Raw genomic sequence first — 17,040 nt, forward strand, 5'->3', positions numbered from 1 at the left:
ATATGGTGTTTCTTGGTGCTAGGCAGCACCCTATAATATGATGTTTCTTGATCCAGGCCAGTCTAAGACTAATCTGCAAATTAGTTCCCTCTAATGAGTATCACCACTGAATTCAAGTTTATACCAGTGTGTACACCATCCCAGGATGGCAGCAGCAGGCCACGCACCAGCAAGAACTCTGATTAAAAACTCTGGACTACAAAATCTGGAAATGTGAACCTTGTACCAATTAACACTGATTAAGATTCCCTGTGAAATGCAAGTACACAGAACAAAAAGCACAGAACACTTTTTACAAGAATCATTAGTTTGAATGTGAGAACAGAGGGAGAACGCTTATATTAATGCAGAATTAATCCCTTCCTTCTTTTCCTTTTGGTATAGGAAGTAGCCTCCATGGATTTATTTTTCACTAAGATAAACAGATGTCTGATCTATAGCACCCAGAAGAGCTCATTTCTTGCCAAGGCAGCCTCAGAAGGGGCTTTGAAAGCATTCTGGATTGTATCTAAAATATACGTACAGTGAAATTGAAACACAGTTTACTGAAACTAAACAAAGAACATGAGAAAACATGAAAGGGACACTTAGAAGTTCATTTTCAAAGCTGTGTGAGGGCTCGGCATATAATCAAAATAATCTAAAGAGGTTGAGGCCCAATGCATAATCAATGTAATTACGCTGAGATGTTAAATGTAACTGAAATCACAGATCAAGGAGTCAAAATGGGTGGAGAGCAGTTAAGAGCCTTCCATGAAGTTTTTCCCTTCTGCAGTAACTTCAGAGTAGTCTGAAAATCTCTGAACACTCCAGGAATCTTGAACTCTGCAGCAGAACTCTTCACTTTGCAGGTCTTTATTTACTGCTCTGTTTTGGGGGTGGAAACAGGCACAGATCAGATCTGGCATATGGCCCAGTAGCCACCAACCTGGTAAACATATCCACAGCATACCTGCAGGAGGTGGGCTGGTGGTGTTAGATTAGCAGTTGAGACCAAGACAAGTTGTTCAAGACAGCACGCTATCAGGAGAGCAGTATTTGTTAGCTGATTTCAATGCTGTGTTGTTAACACCACCAGTTACACATCCAACAGGACATCATCAGAATCATAGAATCGTTTGGATTGGAAGGGATCTTAAAAGACCACCTAATTCCAACTCCCCTGCCACGGGCAGGGACACCTCCCACTAGAACAGGTTGCTCAAAGCCCCATCCAGCCTGGTCTTGAACACCTCCAGGGATGGGGCATCCACAGCTGCTCTGGGCAACCTGTTCCAGTGTCTCAACACCCTCACAGTAAAGAATTTCTTCCTAAGATCTAATCTAAATCTACCTTCTTTTAGTTTAAAACCATTACCCTTGTCCTATTGCTCCACTCCCTCATGAAAAGTCCCTCCCCACCTCTCCTGTAGGCCCCCTTGAAGTACTGGAAGGCTGGTATAAGGTCTTCCTGGAGACTTCTCTTCTGCAGGCTGAACAACCCAACTCTCTCAGCCTGTTTTCATAGGAGAGGTGCTCCAGCCCTCGCATCAGCTTTGTGGCCCTCCGCTGGACTCGCTCAACTCTTGTTATTATGGTATCAAAGATATGGCCTGACAGAGCTATGCACACAGTCTGCAGTAATTCTCGTTCAAGCAAGTAGTGCCCAACCACTGGTAAGGAGTTCTTATGGAGCAACTTATGGACCATAGCTATGATCTTTAACGTCAGCATTTTCAATCTACAGAGAGTCAGTACAAACCATACAAAGCATGATATAGATTCTTAACCATCTAGACACCCAGAAAGGGGCACTGATCCATAAACAACCCAGTTAAAAACAGCAGGGAAACAACATGCTTGCTGGTACCATTCTGGATGGCAACAGGTTCTGAGTTTCTCACTTTGTTGAACATTCTTGCTACTATGCCATTATCATGCACAAGTTTCACCGCCACAAGATCGTTTGAACAACTTATGAAGGAGCCTCTGGAGATACAGCTTATGGTGCTGAAGGCTTTGATTGGTTTCACACAGAATGCAATTTAGATTTCTATTGTTTTTCCTCAGTAAAATAATTTTGCAGAATGCTACCTGCATTTGATATCTTTGCAGCTGCCTCCCTAGCAAGTACATTTATTATCATTTGAGATTCTCTCAGCAGTTAAGATACTACCACTGTACTATCCAGTGTCTCACCATAACTTATTATGTTTTTATTTGGTAAGATAGCAAAAGCTGCATCCTAAAGCTTTGTGTTTATCACAATGATAAACAAAAAGATTAACTTTTCAACAGGGTGATGATGACAAAGTTTATATATTTTAGCACACTGTAATCAGCACTCACTGACATGTTGTGGTACTTGTTTAGCAACTGTGATTTTGCATATACATATGGCAATGTTACTGCTGGCTATTCTTGATGTTTAACTATGGAGTTCCATCAGTGTTTTGTCAGAGACAACATGGAGTTTGTTGAATTGCATCAGTGACTGGGAAGCTCCCTACGAGCAGTGAAGGTCACCTGGCCTTTTTCACTGTGGAGGGGTGCCCACGGCAAGTTTTACAGTAACAGATCATTTTAAAAGATTGATCTACAACTTGCTGAAGCTCTTGCTGGTGTTTATTTTTCATGACACAAAGCATCGCTTGTGTTTCCTGTTAGCTATTGAAACACATGGCTCAAATTTTATCTTCTGAAGAATGGTATCATCACAGCTTTGTGCAACACACTTGACTTACAACACATCAAACCAATCCTGATGATTGCTAAAGATGTCTCAGCTTGGTGTACTGCATCCTTGACATTCTTGCACTGTAATTTTACATTCATTGTTAAATATCAGTAGCATAAAGCTTAGTTTCCATTTCCTCCTTGTAAACTTATTTTTTTTTAAACTAGTTTACTCCAGGAACAAACTGACATTTGATTCCTTTCAGTCAGAGATCAGATCTGCAGCCTGAGCCTGTGCAGTTTTAGCAAAGATGATCGGGTGCCCAAGGTCAGACTGTAAGTGGATTCCTGCTGTTCTGTGTTTGCTGAAGCACCACCATCAGTGAGCACCCGGTACTTCACTGTGCTGGTTTTGGCTAGGATAGAGTTAATTTTCTTCATAATAGCTAGTATGGGGCTATGTATTGGATTTGTGCCGAAAACAGTGTTGATAATATTCATCCGGCTGGGAGTGCACAAGAGGTTGGGACGCAGCCAGGACAGCTGACCCCAACTGACCAAATGACACTATGCTCAGCTTATAAAGCTGGGGGAAGGGGAAGGAAAGCCAGAGTTACAGCTTTTTGTGTCATAACTGGCACAAAAGTAACCGTTACACGTGATGGGCCCTGCTTTCTTGGAGATGGCTGAACACCTGCCTGCCGATGGGAAGTAGTGAATGAATTCCTTGTTTTGCTTTGCTTGCACGCACAGCTTTACCTATTAAACTGCCTTTATCTTAATGCACAACTTCTCTCACTTTTACCCTTCTGATTCTCTCCCCCATCCCACTGGGGTGAGGAGTGAGCGAGCTATTGCACAGTGCTTAGTTGCCAGTGGGGGTTAAACCACAACACTCCTTTTTGGTGCAAAAGGTGGGACTCAAAGGGTTTGAGATAACAACAGGTTTGACTGGGATGTGCTAGATCAAACCTACAGCTGTTACTGCTGTTTAGCCATCAATCAGCAGGTTTCTGTGCTTGCCACGGGTCTTGCTTGCCTTCCTGTATGTTAGAGTCTAGTGCTCTTTAGTGGCTGATTTTTGCTTTTGCTGCTTGCTGTACTGCTTATGATCATACTCTGCTGTGCCTGGGAACATTCTGATAACAGCAGCGGCCATGCGCCTGGGCTGGCAGGTGACCAGGGCATCACTGCTGGTTCTGTACTGGACAGGCTGGAATTCCAGTGTGAACTCAAGTCAAAGGGACTGTCACCTGTGGGACCAGAACACCCCAAAGCACCTGTGGCCATGGATAAGCCCACACCACAGCAGGTAGGTACATCCCAAAGCATATGTCACCATGGTTATGTCTGTGCTGCAGCTGGTATTCTTCTGAAGGTACTCTCGTCCAAGGATAAGTCCACACTGGAGAAGGTACACCTCAAAGCATCAGTGGCTGTGGATAAGTCCACGCTGCAGGAAGTACACTTTAAAACATGAGTGGCTGTGCATTAGGTCACACTGGAGCACCTCAAAGCATGTAGCCACATATAAGCTAACAACGGAGCACGTACCCCTGAAGGGACTGCAGCCGTGGGTAAGGCCATGTTGGAGCAGGGTCACTCCTGAAGGCATTGTGGCTGTTGGACAAGGCCACGCTGGTGCAGGTGCACCTCAAAGTGACTGTGGCTGCGGATAAGTCTATGCTGCAGCAGGTGTACCCCTCACGAGTCTGTGACTCCTAGATATGGCTCCACTTAGAGAAGGTACTCCCCTAAGAGACTGCAGTCTGTGGATAAGTCCAAGCTAGAGCAGGGGCAAGGGGAGGACTTCACTGCATTGTTAGATCCCATGGTCGGGTTCAAAGAGACCAGGGTGGAGATTGTAATGGAAGTAACCATTAACTTGTTGTAACCCTGGATTTGAGTTGCACATTATAGGAAGTACTACAGTAGGAACCCCTTGCTGCTGGTCAGACTAGGAGCAAGGGGAGGAGCTCATTGCAATGTTAAACCTTACAACCTGGCCCAAAGGGACCAAGGGTGGAGACTATAATGGAAATACCTTTAAATTGTTGTAGCCCATTACTTGAGTTGCATATTTGCATATTATAACTACTGTAACAGGAAACCACCTGAACCAATGGAGGACAAGCTTTACAAGAAGCAGTGCAAATGCAGCAGGGACCTGACCTGAGTTGACTTCGGTCCCCAATAACTCCACACAACGCACCACCTCTCCTGTCCCAAGTGACCCCAATGCCATGAACTCATGACCATATGAACTCAATGAACATTTTGTGGATAGTTTATGGTCATTTTACAAGGGTGGTCCTAGACTAAGGGAATGATATCTGCATATTATGTCAAATGATGGGAAGGGTGGTGGTTAATGATGACATATTTGGATAGTGTGGGACCTGAGCAAAATGTAAACAGTATGGAATAAGGGGTAGAGAATGTGCTGGTTTTGGCTAGGATAGAGTTAACTTTCTTCATAGTAGCTAGTATGGGGCTAAGTTTTGGATTTGAGAACAGTGTTGATAACACAGGGATATTTTTAGTTATTGCTGAGCAGCGCTTACACAGACTCAAAGCCTTTTCTGCTCCTCAGACCACTTCAACAGCAAGTAGGCTGGGAGTGCACAAGAAGTTGGGAGGACACACAGCTGGGACAGCTGACCCCAACTGACCAAAGGGATATTCCATACCGTATGATGTCATGCTCAGCATATAAAGCTGGGGTAGAAGAACAACCCGAGGGGGATTCTTGGAGTTACGGTGTTTGTCTTCCCAAGTGACCATTACGCATGATGGAGATGGCTGATCACCTGCCTGCTGATGGAAGTGGTGAATGAATTCCTTGTTTTGCTTTGCTTGTGTACACTGCTTTTGCTTTACCTATTAAACTGTCTTTATCTCAACCCATGAGTTCTCACTTTCACCCTTCCAACTCTCAACCCCATCCCACCAAGGGGGAATGAGTGAACAGCTGTGTGATGCTTGATTACCAGCTGGGTTAAACCATGACATTCAAAAACACAGGCAGCAAAGCAACATTTCTTAATGTATCTTCTATAACGAAGCTTCAAAGAAATAAATGCTCTCAGAAAAAGGAAAATTTATTACCTGCAACCATCAGTTAAATATGATTAAAACCAGATAAATTTTTTTTTAAATAATACTTAGGACATTATCTAAATACAGAGATATAGAATGTCAATAAATGATGGCTTGGCTTAAATTACTTTAGTTCTTGATTTTCATTTGTAATTTCTTTCTGATCAGCCCGAACCACCCTTTTGCTTTCAAAAAAACCCAACAAGAACTATCTTTGTGCTTCTTTTTATATATACACACATACAGATCTACATATACATACATATATGTGTAAGGTTCCCACATTTGAAGGAAACCACACACAAACACTGATCTTATTTGCTTTAAGCCTCAAGTCCTATACTCTGATGTAGATTTTAATTATATAAAGCTACTGTGTATGTGACTTTACTAGTTATGTCTATTCTTGTGCTCCCTGATCCATTCATAATAGCTTCTCACTTCACATACTCTACTGAAACCTTTTTTGCTTTGCTCCCTGCTTCCCAATTTAGTATTTGTATTAGACGCTATATAAAAGAGTTACTGTCCATGACAAGGTTCCCGGGCATTTTAGTAGTAGAATAATAACCATGACCATTTCTAAAGAATTGTTACACCAAATCATTTAATCTTTAGCTCTCATCATGCTTTTATTATGTATGTCACCAGCAAGTTTACTTTTCGGTACTTCAGACTGGTGAACTGAGCAGTGATGAAGCAGCATATGAAAATTATAGTCACTATAAAGGTGTAACAAATGATAATATTTCAAAGTCATCTTAAGAAGTATATACAGGGATGAGGCAGAATTTTTTTCCTACATTTTTTTCTTTTTAATTGATCCACAAAGCCTGTTGGGGGTGGGGGAACACACAAACAGAAAACTAAAGCCTACCATCCAACTTGTAGAACTATAAATTCATTCTGGCTTCAAATGAAACTGAGGGGAAAAAAAACAAGTAAGATTTAACATCTGTAAAGTCTGTGAACATACAGGTTCAGCTATCTGATTTTTCTTACTATTTGTATTCTCTATGGGATAACTATATTAATAATTCTGTATTACACATATGCATTAATGAACACCTGACTCCTCTCAAGAGTTTAAGGAGCAGTACATCTTGACTTTTACAAAGAAAAAAATTTAGAGAAACAATTTGAAACAAAGAACGAAAAGGATATTTTCAGTTTACAAACTGCTGATACCCATTTTTGAAGACCACTTTGCTCCTTTTGATTGTAACAGCTTTTGCCTTCATTGCTGTGTTTCCATTCAGGAAGGATTCAGAAAGTTTAAAAGCACGATCAGGAGGCAGAGGATAGCAAGTACTAAAACAAACCACAAACCAAAGACCTCACACATCATGTGTTACACAAGTAGTCGTCAGGCTCGTGTAAGAACTAGAAGGTCATAGGATCCTGTTTTCAGAAGCATCTCCTTTTAGGTAACAAAATACTTATACAAGAAATGTACCAAACGCTGCTGTAATCAATTCAATTAGTTTTAAAAGCATTAATATTAAACTTACATAACAAGCACTGTTAAGATAACCTCTTTCACTATTCAGTAAAGTACATTTGCTTTGGAGGCAGAAAGAAATTCCAATTCCCAAAACCAAAAAGGCACGATGTTAATAAAAATTGGAAAGAGGAAATTACAGAAGTTAAAAACAAACAAAAAAATTGCACAGCTGCTTTAAGAGCAACACGTAGTGCATCCTTCTAGTCAGCAACTAGCACCTCATTTAGTACTAAGGGTGTGTTCACTTGCTATACTTAAGTATTATTAAATGGTTGTATCAACCCATTAAAAAAATTCTCTCTTAAAAGAGAAGTCAGAACTGCAAACCATGGACAAAAATTAGTTTTCAAATTAAATTTTTTTTTTAAAGAAGTTGGCACACTGTTTAAAGACAAGCAAACAAGAAAAAAAAAACCCAAAAGCCCACAGACTTTATTTATGTAGCTGATACAAGAGAAAATCCACCCTGAATTTATTTGCAGTTTTGGTTTAAAGTCCTGTTTTGGTAATGTTAGAAGTAAAATCCCAAACCAATAGCCCTAGAAAGCTTCAGAAAACAAGAAAAATGTCCATTTACAGCCATCCTGCAATTCAAACCTGAGAGGACTATTTGTTCAAAATTTCAAATTTATTTCATAATATGAGTATCTCTCCTTCTTCCAAATGAAAGATGACCAATTTCCAAATCAAATTTTATCTACTGCATGGAACTGACACATGAAAACACTAGCTATTCCACCTATCACTCTACCTGGGACATATTACTGAACAAGTACTGAAGAAAAAGCTAGGGTACAGCTAGGTTCATTACGCACTGTATACACCAGACAAATATAGCTTATTGATTTGGCCCACTGAAAACTTGGGGGTTTGGGGATGCTTCATTACAGGCTGTCAGCCATTCCTGATCTAGACGGCTATGTAACTGGCATCAAACCGACAGTATGCTAGGGAGTTCTACCAAAACCCTTTAAACACTGTTTTATGTTATAAATAAATACTTAACTTCAGGCATTAATTAAAAGAGGTAAGTCTGATCTATGCTTTGTAAAAGAGATCTGCTTCTATGAAGAACAACAAATACAGAAGAATCTTATACCTCAAAGATGCTGAACTCAATGCATCCAAAAATGTTGTGCCATTGAGTGACACAGATTGCCTGTCAAACTACAGTAACAGAAAAAAGCTTAAGTGACAGCTGCTTTATACAAGTTACAATAAACATACATACACTGAATCACACACAGGTACAAATTAGCATGCTAAACAATTAAAACAGGATAATCTCAGCTGATTGAAAGAATGTTCTGTGGCAAGAAGACACTTCCAGAAACTATTCAGGAGTGGTGCTAGTCCTAATACACGTGAATAAGGTGGGGAAAACACACCCCCCCGAACTTTTGGAAAGGTATTCTCCCCTCTGTGACCCCTAAACCTCAAGCTCCTCTGCTGTAGTCCCTAATGAGTTGCCTAATAAGTAATTATCTGTGCTAAGACTTCCAAATACAACTTTAAAAATTCGAAAGTAGAAAAATCTAGTCACAGGCTAGACAGTGTGGAACAGTCTCCATATGCCATCTTCAAGATCAGATACATTTGTCTCTCAGGGTTACTAATAACTGGTACAGCACTTTAAGAAGTACTGCAATGAAAATCACAAACTGGAAACATGGGAAAAATAAGCAGCAGTATACAGAAAACACAGAGTCAACTTTCTAATTAACTTGTTGCTGCCGATCACAGGAACCTGTTAATACAAGAATTGCTAGATTTATTGCTTTTGTCTATTGCTAGTTTTCCTTTTAACATTAGGATACTTCTACATATGATCTCTGCTAAGAAACCCACACAAAACCATTTCTACTCCCCAACTCTTTTTTAATTTGTTATTTTTAAGGAAAGTAGAAATCATCTGTGCACATGTAATCAGGCATCGGTAAAAGAAGCAATGAGAATACTGACAGTCTTTCCCCACTGTGCGCTGGCTAATACAGGAAAGGTGATCACGGGAAACTGGAGAGCCACCTCTCAAGGTTCTTTCAGAGATATGAAAATCCTTACTTTTGCTGAAGTCTTTTAAAGATGTCCCATAAAAAGAGATTTCTGTAATTTTGCTACCATTCCCAAAAAATATTACCACCATGTTGAACAGCTTAATAAATTAACTTTTAAATTAAAAAAAAAAAAAAGGCTTCACAAAGCAGGGAAGAAAGAGCTCTGAAAATAAAGCCTGACAAAATCGCTGCACTGGAAGCTATTACCAGCGTTTAATATACCTAGTGAAAAGCAATAGCTGTGAGACAGTGGCAGAACAGAAACATGGATCAGTACTTAAATACTTTTAAATTTTTTTAAATTGGTTTCAATGGTGATTATAGTTCAACATTAGCAACACATGTCATCAATGAAACAAGCAATTTCTTGCAAAGCAAGAAAACTGGCCAATGCAGTTTGTATTTTATTACTTCTTGATTTGCCTGTATTAAAAAAAACAAAACAACAAACAACCACCACCACCTTTAAAGCAGAAAGAACCAACCAGGGCAGCACATGGAAACAATGAGATGATACACACAAACACACACACGCTCCCCAAACCACATTAGTCTTCCGCTTGCTGTTCTACACGGCAGAACTTGAAGAAAGAGTTATGATTTCTGTTCTCATTTGTTGAATGTCACCAAGCCAATACTTTCTTAAACAACAAAAGTAGTCTCTCTTCTACAGACTACTCAGCACCTAGATTCAAAATGAATACAATTTTAAATTTAGAAGTCTCACGTCTTCTTAAACCAGTCCAGCTAGACCTAGAAGATGCTATCGCTCCCAGCCACCTACTACTGCCTTGTGTGAAAGGTTACCAGCTACTTCTGACCCTTCCATCCCCCAGGAGAACCACAGCAGTGAATTGTTCGAGTGCTCCTAGACCATTTCAGTGTGCAAGTTTTAGCACATCCCTTCCCACAGGCAAACCAGAGAGAAATGAGAGTATATAGGGTTAAAATTTTAACTTCCTTCCCCTGTGGTTGTATTTGAAAACTACTGTTAAAGTACTTTAAGAAACAGTTGAATTTTTAGAAGTGTTAGGTTTTTGCTGGAGACAGAAAAAGGTAGAGTTTCTCAACAAACATTAGCTATTACCAAGCCATCTCTTTCTGAAGAAATGAGACTGACCATAAGTTACTACTGCCTTAACTCAAAAAAACCTCCACACCCCTGTGACAAAACAGAACTCTACAATAAAGCTTATCCATGAGGCAAGTAACTTCTGCAAAGGCCAATTAGGTCACAGGGAATATGTCCACAAGTTATTAAGTGTTGGCACAGCCCAGCCCCACACCCAGACCTTTATTTCTGTTATTTATGTTCCAAGTACAGGTTTTGGGCACTGGTAAACAAACTCCCCCCCAAGTATTTTACTAGAGTAGAGACACTACTCCCACACAGAGGAAAAACAATATACAACAGATTAAATCTTGGTTCACAACCTGAAGACATTAATATCCTGGACTAATTACTGAAGAAAGAGGAACAGATTCAACTATTCTGGCAACTTTTTAGTCTAATTCATTAACGTTTACTAACAGGCTACAAACTAAAGTTAGATGGGAGCTTAATCATATTAGCTCTTAAGTGTTCAAAAAGTGAAGAAAATGTTAAACTGGAAAGTAGAATTATTGCATTAGGGTACAGAATGACAAGGTGTCCTCACCTTACACATACTGTGCAATTCTCACAGCTCTGCCACAAGAAGAACACAGAAACAGAGAAGGACCATCAAAGCAATGGAAGTCCTCCCACTTAGGGGAAATTAAGCAGGTCTTGGGGAAAAAAGTAATCTACAGATGACAATATAAAATAAGTCATTTAAATCATTAATAATATGAAAAAAATTTGCACCACATGTCAAGTAAACAACCTTTTAAGCCATATGCCATCTTAAAGAAAAGCATACCAGGACAGAAGAACATACATCTACTCTGTTCCCTTATCTCTCTTCGTATTAGCTACTGACCATACAGAAAATATGAAGCAACAGGGACCAATATGAAGCAACATGGACCTCTCTTCTTACCTAGCATGGCTCTTTTGGTATTACATCAAGTAACCAAGGCACAGGTAATGCAAGAATCATCATCTTGTATTCTTTTCCCTAAATATCTGCTCTGTGGGAACACGGGAGACAGGAAAACAGGCAAGATGGACTTTGCTTTCAAACACAATTACAATGGGATTCTTTGAGATTTACATGAAGAGGTGTTTACTTCAGTAGGTCACCTGTGTGCTGCAGCTACTAGTTAGTACTTCTGTACAGGCTTATGGGCTACCGCTGAAGTTTTCAAACTGAGACAAGCATCAGCTTAAGTCACTCTCATCCCCTTTCAGCACAGGCATCCTGACCTGGCACACCGGGAATCATTTAAATTCCTTTTCAAACTTGCTGTACAGCCTCAGTCAACTGAAATCTCATTTCCCTGACTGCAAGACAGGAAAAACACTTGCACATTTTTGTAAATATTAATATCTGTTGTACTTTTTTATCTATAGAAGTCCAAGGCATCATGAATGTAGTTAAGTGCTGTAAGTGTCTATAAATAAAGTATTTGTGGGATGCTGCTGCTAGTGTTGTCCCTGTTCTTTGAACAACAGTCAGTTTCTAGTCTTTACTATCTGCCATTTGCATTAAATGCATATGCATTAAATGCATTTTGAGAAAGTGTGAAATGAACCAGCACATTTCCAAATTTACTCGTTGTCTAGAAGAGGATTTTTAAAAAGCTATGTTAAAACACATGTACAAGGAAACATGAATACAATTTTCTTTAAAAGGAAAAAAACCCACCCACCTAAAAATGTATTAACAGTGTGCTCCAGAATATTTCAATATTCACTGATCTTCACTCTGTTAACAAATAGCCTCCTTTCTGCTCATAAAAGCACCAGCTAACATACATCATGATTACAGCCAGCCACATTAGAATGCAAAGTCTACATTATTTGTGTGCAATTATTCTATTAATTAATTTAATGAGTCAAGCACTGAGGTGTTCAAAATTGTAGGGAGACTAAATAATGCCCACTGGGAATGGCAATCATACTACATGTACCAGTCACATACCCAGACCCTTTCCTATTCTGCTCTACTCTCATATGATTAAGTATCAAAGACAACATAAGTAAACTGTACTTTTCATTGGGAATTCTACCCGGAAGGACAACCAAAAAGGAAAAACGCATGAACGTTGCAACATATTCTTCTATTGAGATTCATATCTCTCACATTTTAATTTTTAAAAAAAAAAAAAAAGCTAGATCTGCAAACACAGAAAGATTACAGATTACAGAGAAAACTGCATATACAGTTTCAGTTAACATTTAAAGCTCTCCACTGATTAACTATGGGAGCTTTACACTCTATCCTGAAGTACCAGGAAGGAATAAGAAAGTCACTTTTGGTCTCAGCAGCTCGCCATTCAGAAGCTTTAGAAGATAAGCAGTCAACAAATGTACAGCAAATATGCTGATAATGACAAGCCTTACAACTGCACAGGAATCAAAATTACAGCCAAGATTTAATACTCTTTTTAACGTCACAGCAATATGCTGTAAAGACAGAACACATCACAATAAAATACCTCTATTAACACCATTATAAGCATCTACACAGAATGAAACAAGAAATTGTATCAAAGAGCTTTTTTAGTAGCTGAGCTCCCTCCACCAAAACTCAATCACTCTTTCATGTGAACTTGCAAAAACACTTAAGTTTTAATGATCTTTTTAATTCATGACAGTAGCACGCATCTTTCTGCGCAACAAACAAGAACTCATTGAAGTGCATCAGAAAGAGCACACTAAATATTCCCACTCACCTATCCCCAACAGTCATTTCAGAGAGGGGAAAAATGGTAAAGCTGGATGAGTGTTTTGTTCTCAAACATTATCTTTCAGGATCAAGACATGTAGTTTAGAGGGTAAAATAAATAAGCCTTTCAGCATAGCATTTTACATTGAGGTCTGTATGAACATTTTAAAGAAAGTTTCAGAATCCAACTAAACAGCAGTTTTCCAAATGAAGCAAATCTATTAATTCTGAGTTTCTAGATTAATGTGGGAAAGGGAGTGAACAATCATTTATCTGACCCCTTTCAAGCCACAGCACCTTGCTTCTGAGCAAAACAGGACACAATGTAGAAAGAAAATAAATAAATAAATCAACATCAATAACAGAATAATCAGTCAAAAATGGCACACTCCATTACATACTTATAAGAAGAAATTGCACAACAAAACAACCAGCAGCTTTTGATTTAGCCTAAGGTCTCCTGACTATGTAACAGGCTACTGACATACCAACATCGACAGTTTGAGAGAAGAGAGCTTTGGGAATTACAGAGAATGATAAAACCCACAATGAACAACTAGAAGACAAGCCCAAAACCTCACAATAAGACTAGAAAGTAAGACAGACATACACCTCATAACCAATAAGGAAACAGATGACTATTTAAGACTGTAAGCAAGCAAGCATTTATTTACTCTAAATAAAATTATCTTCATCAAAAGCATCTTAAGTCTTTTGCCAAATACCAGGGCGATAGTTCCACAATCACTTTCCTCACAGCCACCTGTCATGTCAAAATTCTAACAATCTAGAAAAACTTAGAACACTCTTCAAGAGTCATGACAAAGTTGCCTGGAAAAAAAAAAACCACACACTTTAGAAATATTTACCTCATGTTCTTGGTTATCTTGACCATCTTTGCCACTTTTTCCACTCTTGGCTGATTTTGCAGGTTCCTTAAAAAAAAAAAAAAAAAAAGTTTGCAGTCTCAGTTACTTTGAAAATGAGATCTAGATAGACTTTCAAGTCAATAAATTAGTTTTTTTAAAATTCTCACTAAAAATATTAAAATTGATGGGACAAAAATGATACTGTTATTTTGGAAAATCTTGATCCTGAACTATCAGTCTCTACAAAGCTGCTTTAAACATTTTTCATCCACAGCAAGGTTTTGAATTTTTTTTTTATTTATGCTTCAAAATTCACCCATAAAGTATGTAAAGATAAGCTTTCATACAGGTAAGCAAGCAGGGACAAAGAATGCAAGTGATTTGCACCATGTCTAAGAACTTACCCTTGCTGTCTTTGGTCTTTAGCTCCAGGAATATCTAAATATAGTTTACCTTTGAAACTAGCATCAGTGCAGTACACATTCGTGCAGTACACATTCATTATTTTGTCTGTTCTATGGGCTAGAAACTCTAGCATTAGAAGTAGACCCACAACTCAAATTTCTCCCTCCCAGCTTTGTATCTAACTCGCATCCTTCACCCATAACATATTTTTGAGATTCGTTATTCTCAGAAAAGTCTGAATGTTTTCAATATCAAAGATGGCATGGATATTGGGAAAGAGTAAAAACAAACAAACCCCCACAAACCACAACACCCAACCCTCCCTACATCTAATTTTAAAACGACGTTGAAAAAAGAAAAGATACGCAGAAGTCAACCAAACAGAAAAGGACCAGAGGGACAGCAGCAAACTGTATACTTAACTATACTTCACTCTATACTTCCACTCAAACAGCTAATTGCCTATCACATAAAACAAAGTGCAATCCAGTTAACTTTCTGTTGGATTTAGAAGTTTTCTGCGAACGTTACTTGTGCAAGCCCCTTTTGTGGCTGCCAGACAAATCAGTCCCGGGAGCACTAGGGGAAACTGAGGTAAAGCGGGGCCAAAGCTAGATCCTCTCTCATGGTCAGGAAAAGGAGATGAGAAGATTTGGAGTGGTTCCTTAAGTGCTTATGGCGATCCCCCCCCAAAACAACTTCAACTGCAGCCAGAGCCACGCAGCAGCGAAACTGTCCCGGGACAGGGACCGGGCAAGCACCTGTGGGGACAGACCCCCCCCAGCCCTGCCGCCCCTTCCTCCATGAAAACACCCCTTCCTCCCCCCCCCAAACACAGTCGGGCCGGCCCCGAAGTAAGAGCCCCCCCTCCCAGCGCACCCTTCCGCCAGGCACGGTTGAGGACGCGTTTCCCATCCCCTCCCTCCAGCACACCCCCGCACGCCAAAACCACGGCCTCCCTCCACCGACACCCTCCCTCCGGCTGCCCCCCAACTCCGCGCCCCGACTTGGGCGGAGCGGACTCCCTGAGCCCGGGGAGACGATACCAGGGACCCCCTCCGCCCCGGACCGCACGCCCCCCCGCCCCGGACTAGGCCCCACCGGGAACTGCCCCCTCCCCAGTACCCGGCGCCCGGGGGAATGCAGAGAGCCGACACAGAGCAGTGAGGGGAGGGGGCTGGCCCTCGCCCGGCCCTCCCCAGCGGCGGGAAGCGCCCCGCCGACCCTCTCGGCGCCGGGCTCCGCTGCCGCCCCCCGCCGCGCTCTGCCCCAGGCCCCTCCTCCCCGCGGGGCCTGCGCCCCACAAACCTCCCCACGGGGCTACCAGCTCCCTCCCTCCCGTCCGACGGGGCTCCCACCGACTCACTTTCTCCTTCTTGTTTTTATTCGGCATGGCCGCCCCACGCGCCGCGGCCGCACAGGCGCAACCCCCGGCGGCCCCGCTCCGCGCTGCGCCCGCCCCGCGCTGCCGCCGCTGCTGCCGTTACCGTTGCCCCTCCCCTCGTCCTCCCCCGCCCGCCGCGAGCGGGCCCGCTACCTCCCCCATTGGATGCCCGCGTCACGTGAGCCGCGGCTCCCCGAGCGTCACCACGTAGGCGGGGCCGGCGGCGGCTCCCCGCCCCTCGCCCCGCCCGTCCCGCCGCCGGGGCCGGGACCGGGACCGGGACCGGGACCGGGGCTCTCCCCGCTCCGCCCGGGCTGTGGGGCGGGCCGGGCCCCGCGGCTCCAACCACGCCTTGGAGTGGGCTGAGCGGTCCCGCCCCCGCGTCCCGATCCCGCCGCCTACTCTGAGGGGAAGCAGCGGGGCGGGCTGAGGTGTCCTCAGCGGACCCGGCCTGCAGCGGGCTCTCCCTCAGCCGGTGGCACCCGGGGGGAAGTGAGAGGTCCTTGCAGCTCCCCCCGAGCCCCAGTTGCCTACCGGAGCCCGCTCCTGAGTGAGGGATATGGGTGGTGGGACCGCCGTGCGAGGTCCGGGAGCCTGTCACTGGAGAACGGCGAGTGTTTTAAGGAAGAAACAAAAACAAACCAAAAAACCCCAATATAGGACATATCTGAAGCATGCTGGCCCTCTCGTACAAATCCAGTGTGTTCATCATCAGTTTGAGGACTTCAATATATGCTTGCAGTGTATGGATAAGTAAAAGGTGAGCTTTGCATAGTTACAGCCTGATTTTATAATAGTATCTTTATCCCTTGTTTATTTTTGAAAGCCCGGGTGCAGATGTCTTTGTTTTTGTGATGCCCACCTGTACCAGAGAGAATTTTTTGGTTGGTTTTTTTTTTTTTTTTCCAAACAAATCGCTTTTTAATCTCTCAAAGCCAGAATACAAAAGTCAGAACAATCTTCTTAGGCAAATGAATAAAGGTGCATATACTTCATCTGGAAAATTTACGATCTGTGTTTCTCATATGGCCAGATTAAGCCCCAAATTACTGTTAAATGAGGAAGAAGCACGGGGAATATTAATGCTCATAATAATGCCAAGACATAAAGCATTTAAAATTTAGGTTGGACATGCTTATTAAATTCTAATTGTGCTGTGCTCCTAAAGGACAGAAAAATTGCAGCCTAAGAAATACCAGCATAAAAGTGGAATTGATTTCTTTCCTTACCCAACCTGAGAGTATCGAAGCCAGTATAA

The 17,040-nt window shown here is 41.8% G+C and overlaps 1 protein-coding gene across 1 annotated transcript in view; it reads right to left on the bottom strand.

Annotated features, from left to right (window-relative positions):
• The window catches only part of PPP2R5C (protein phosphatase 2 regulatory subunit B'gamma), an 85,472-nt gene extending 69,565 nt beyond the window's left edge, over window positions 1-15,907 (bottom strand). The window contains exons 1-2 of the mRNA XM_074149643.1: window positions 15,765-15,907; window positions 13,994-14,059 (exon numbers count right to left, since the gene is read on the bottom strand). Of these exons, the coding sequence (XP_074005744.1) occupies window positions 13,994-14,059; window positions 15,765-15,791 (93 nt within the window). The 5' untranslated portion in view covers window positions 15,792-15,907. The remainder of the gene's footprint in view (window positions 1-13,993; window positions 14,060-15,764) is intronic.
• Window positions 15,908-17,040: the final 1,133 nt, after the last annotated feature.

Source organism: Numenius arquata, chromosome 6, assembly GCF_964106895.1.
Source record: "Numenius arquata chromosome 6, bNumArq3.hap1.1, whole genome shotgun sequence".
Classification (NCBI taxonomy): Eukaryota; Metazoa; Chordata; class Aves; order Charadriiformes; family Scolopacidae; genus Numenius; species Numenius arquata.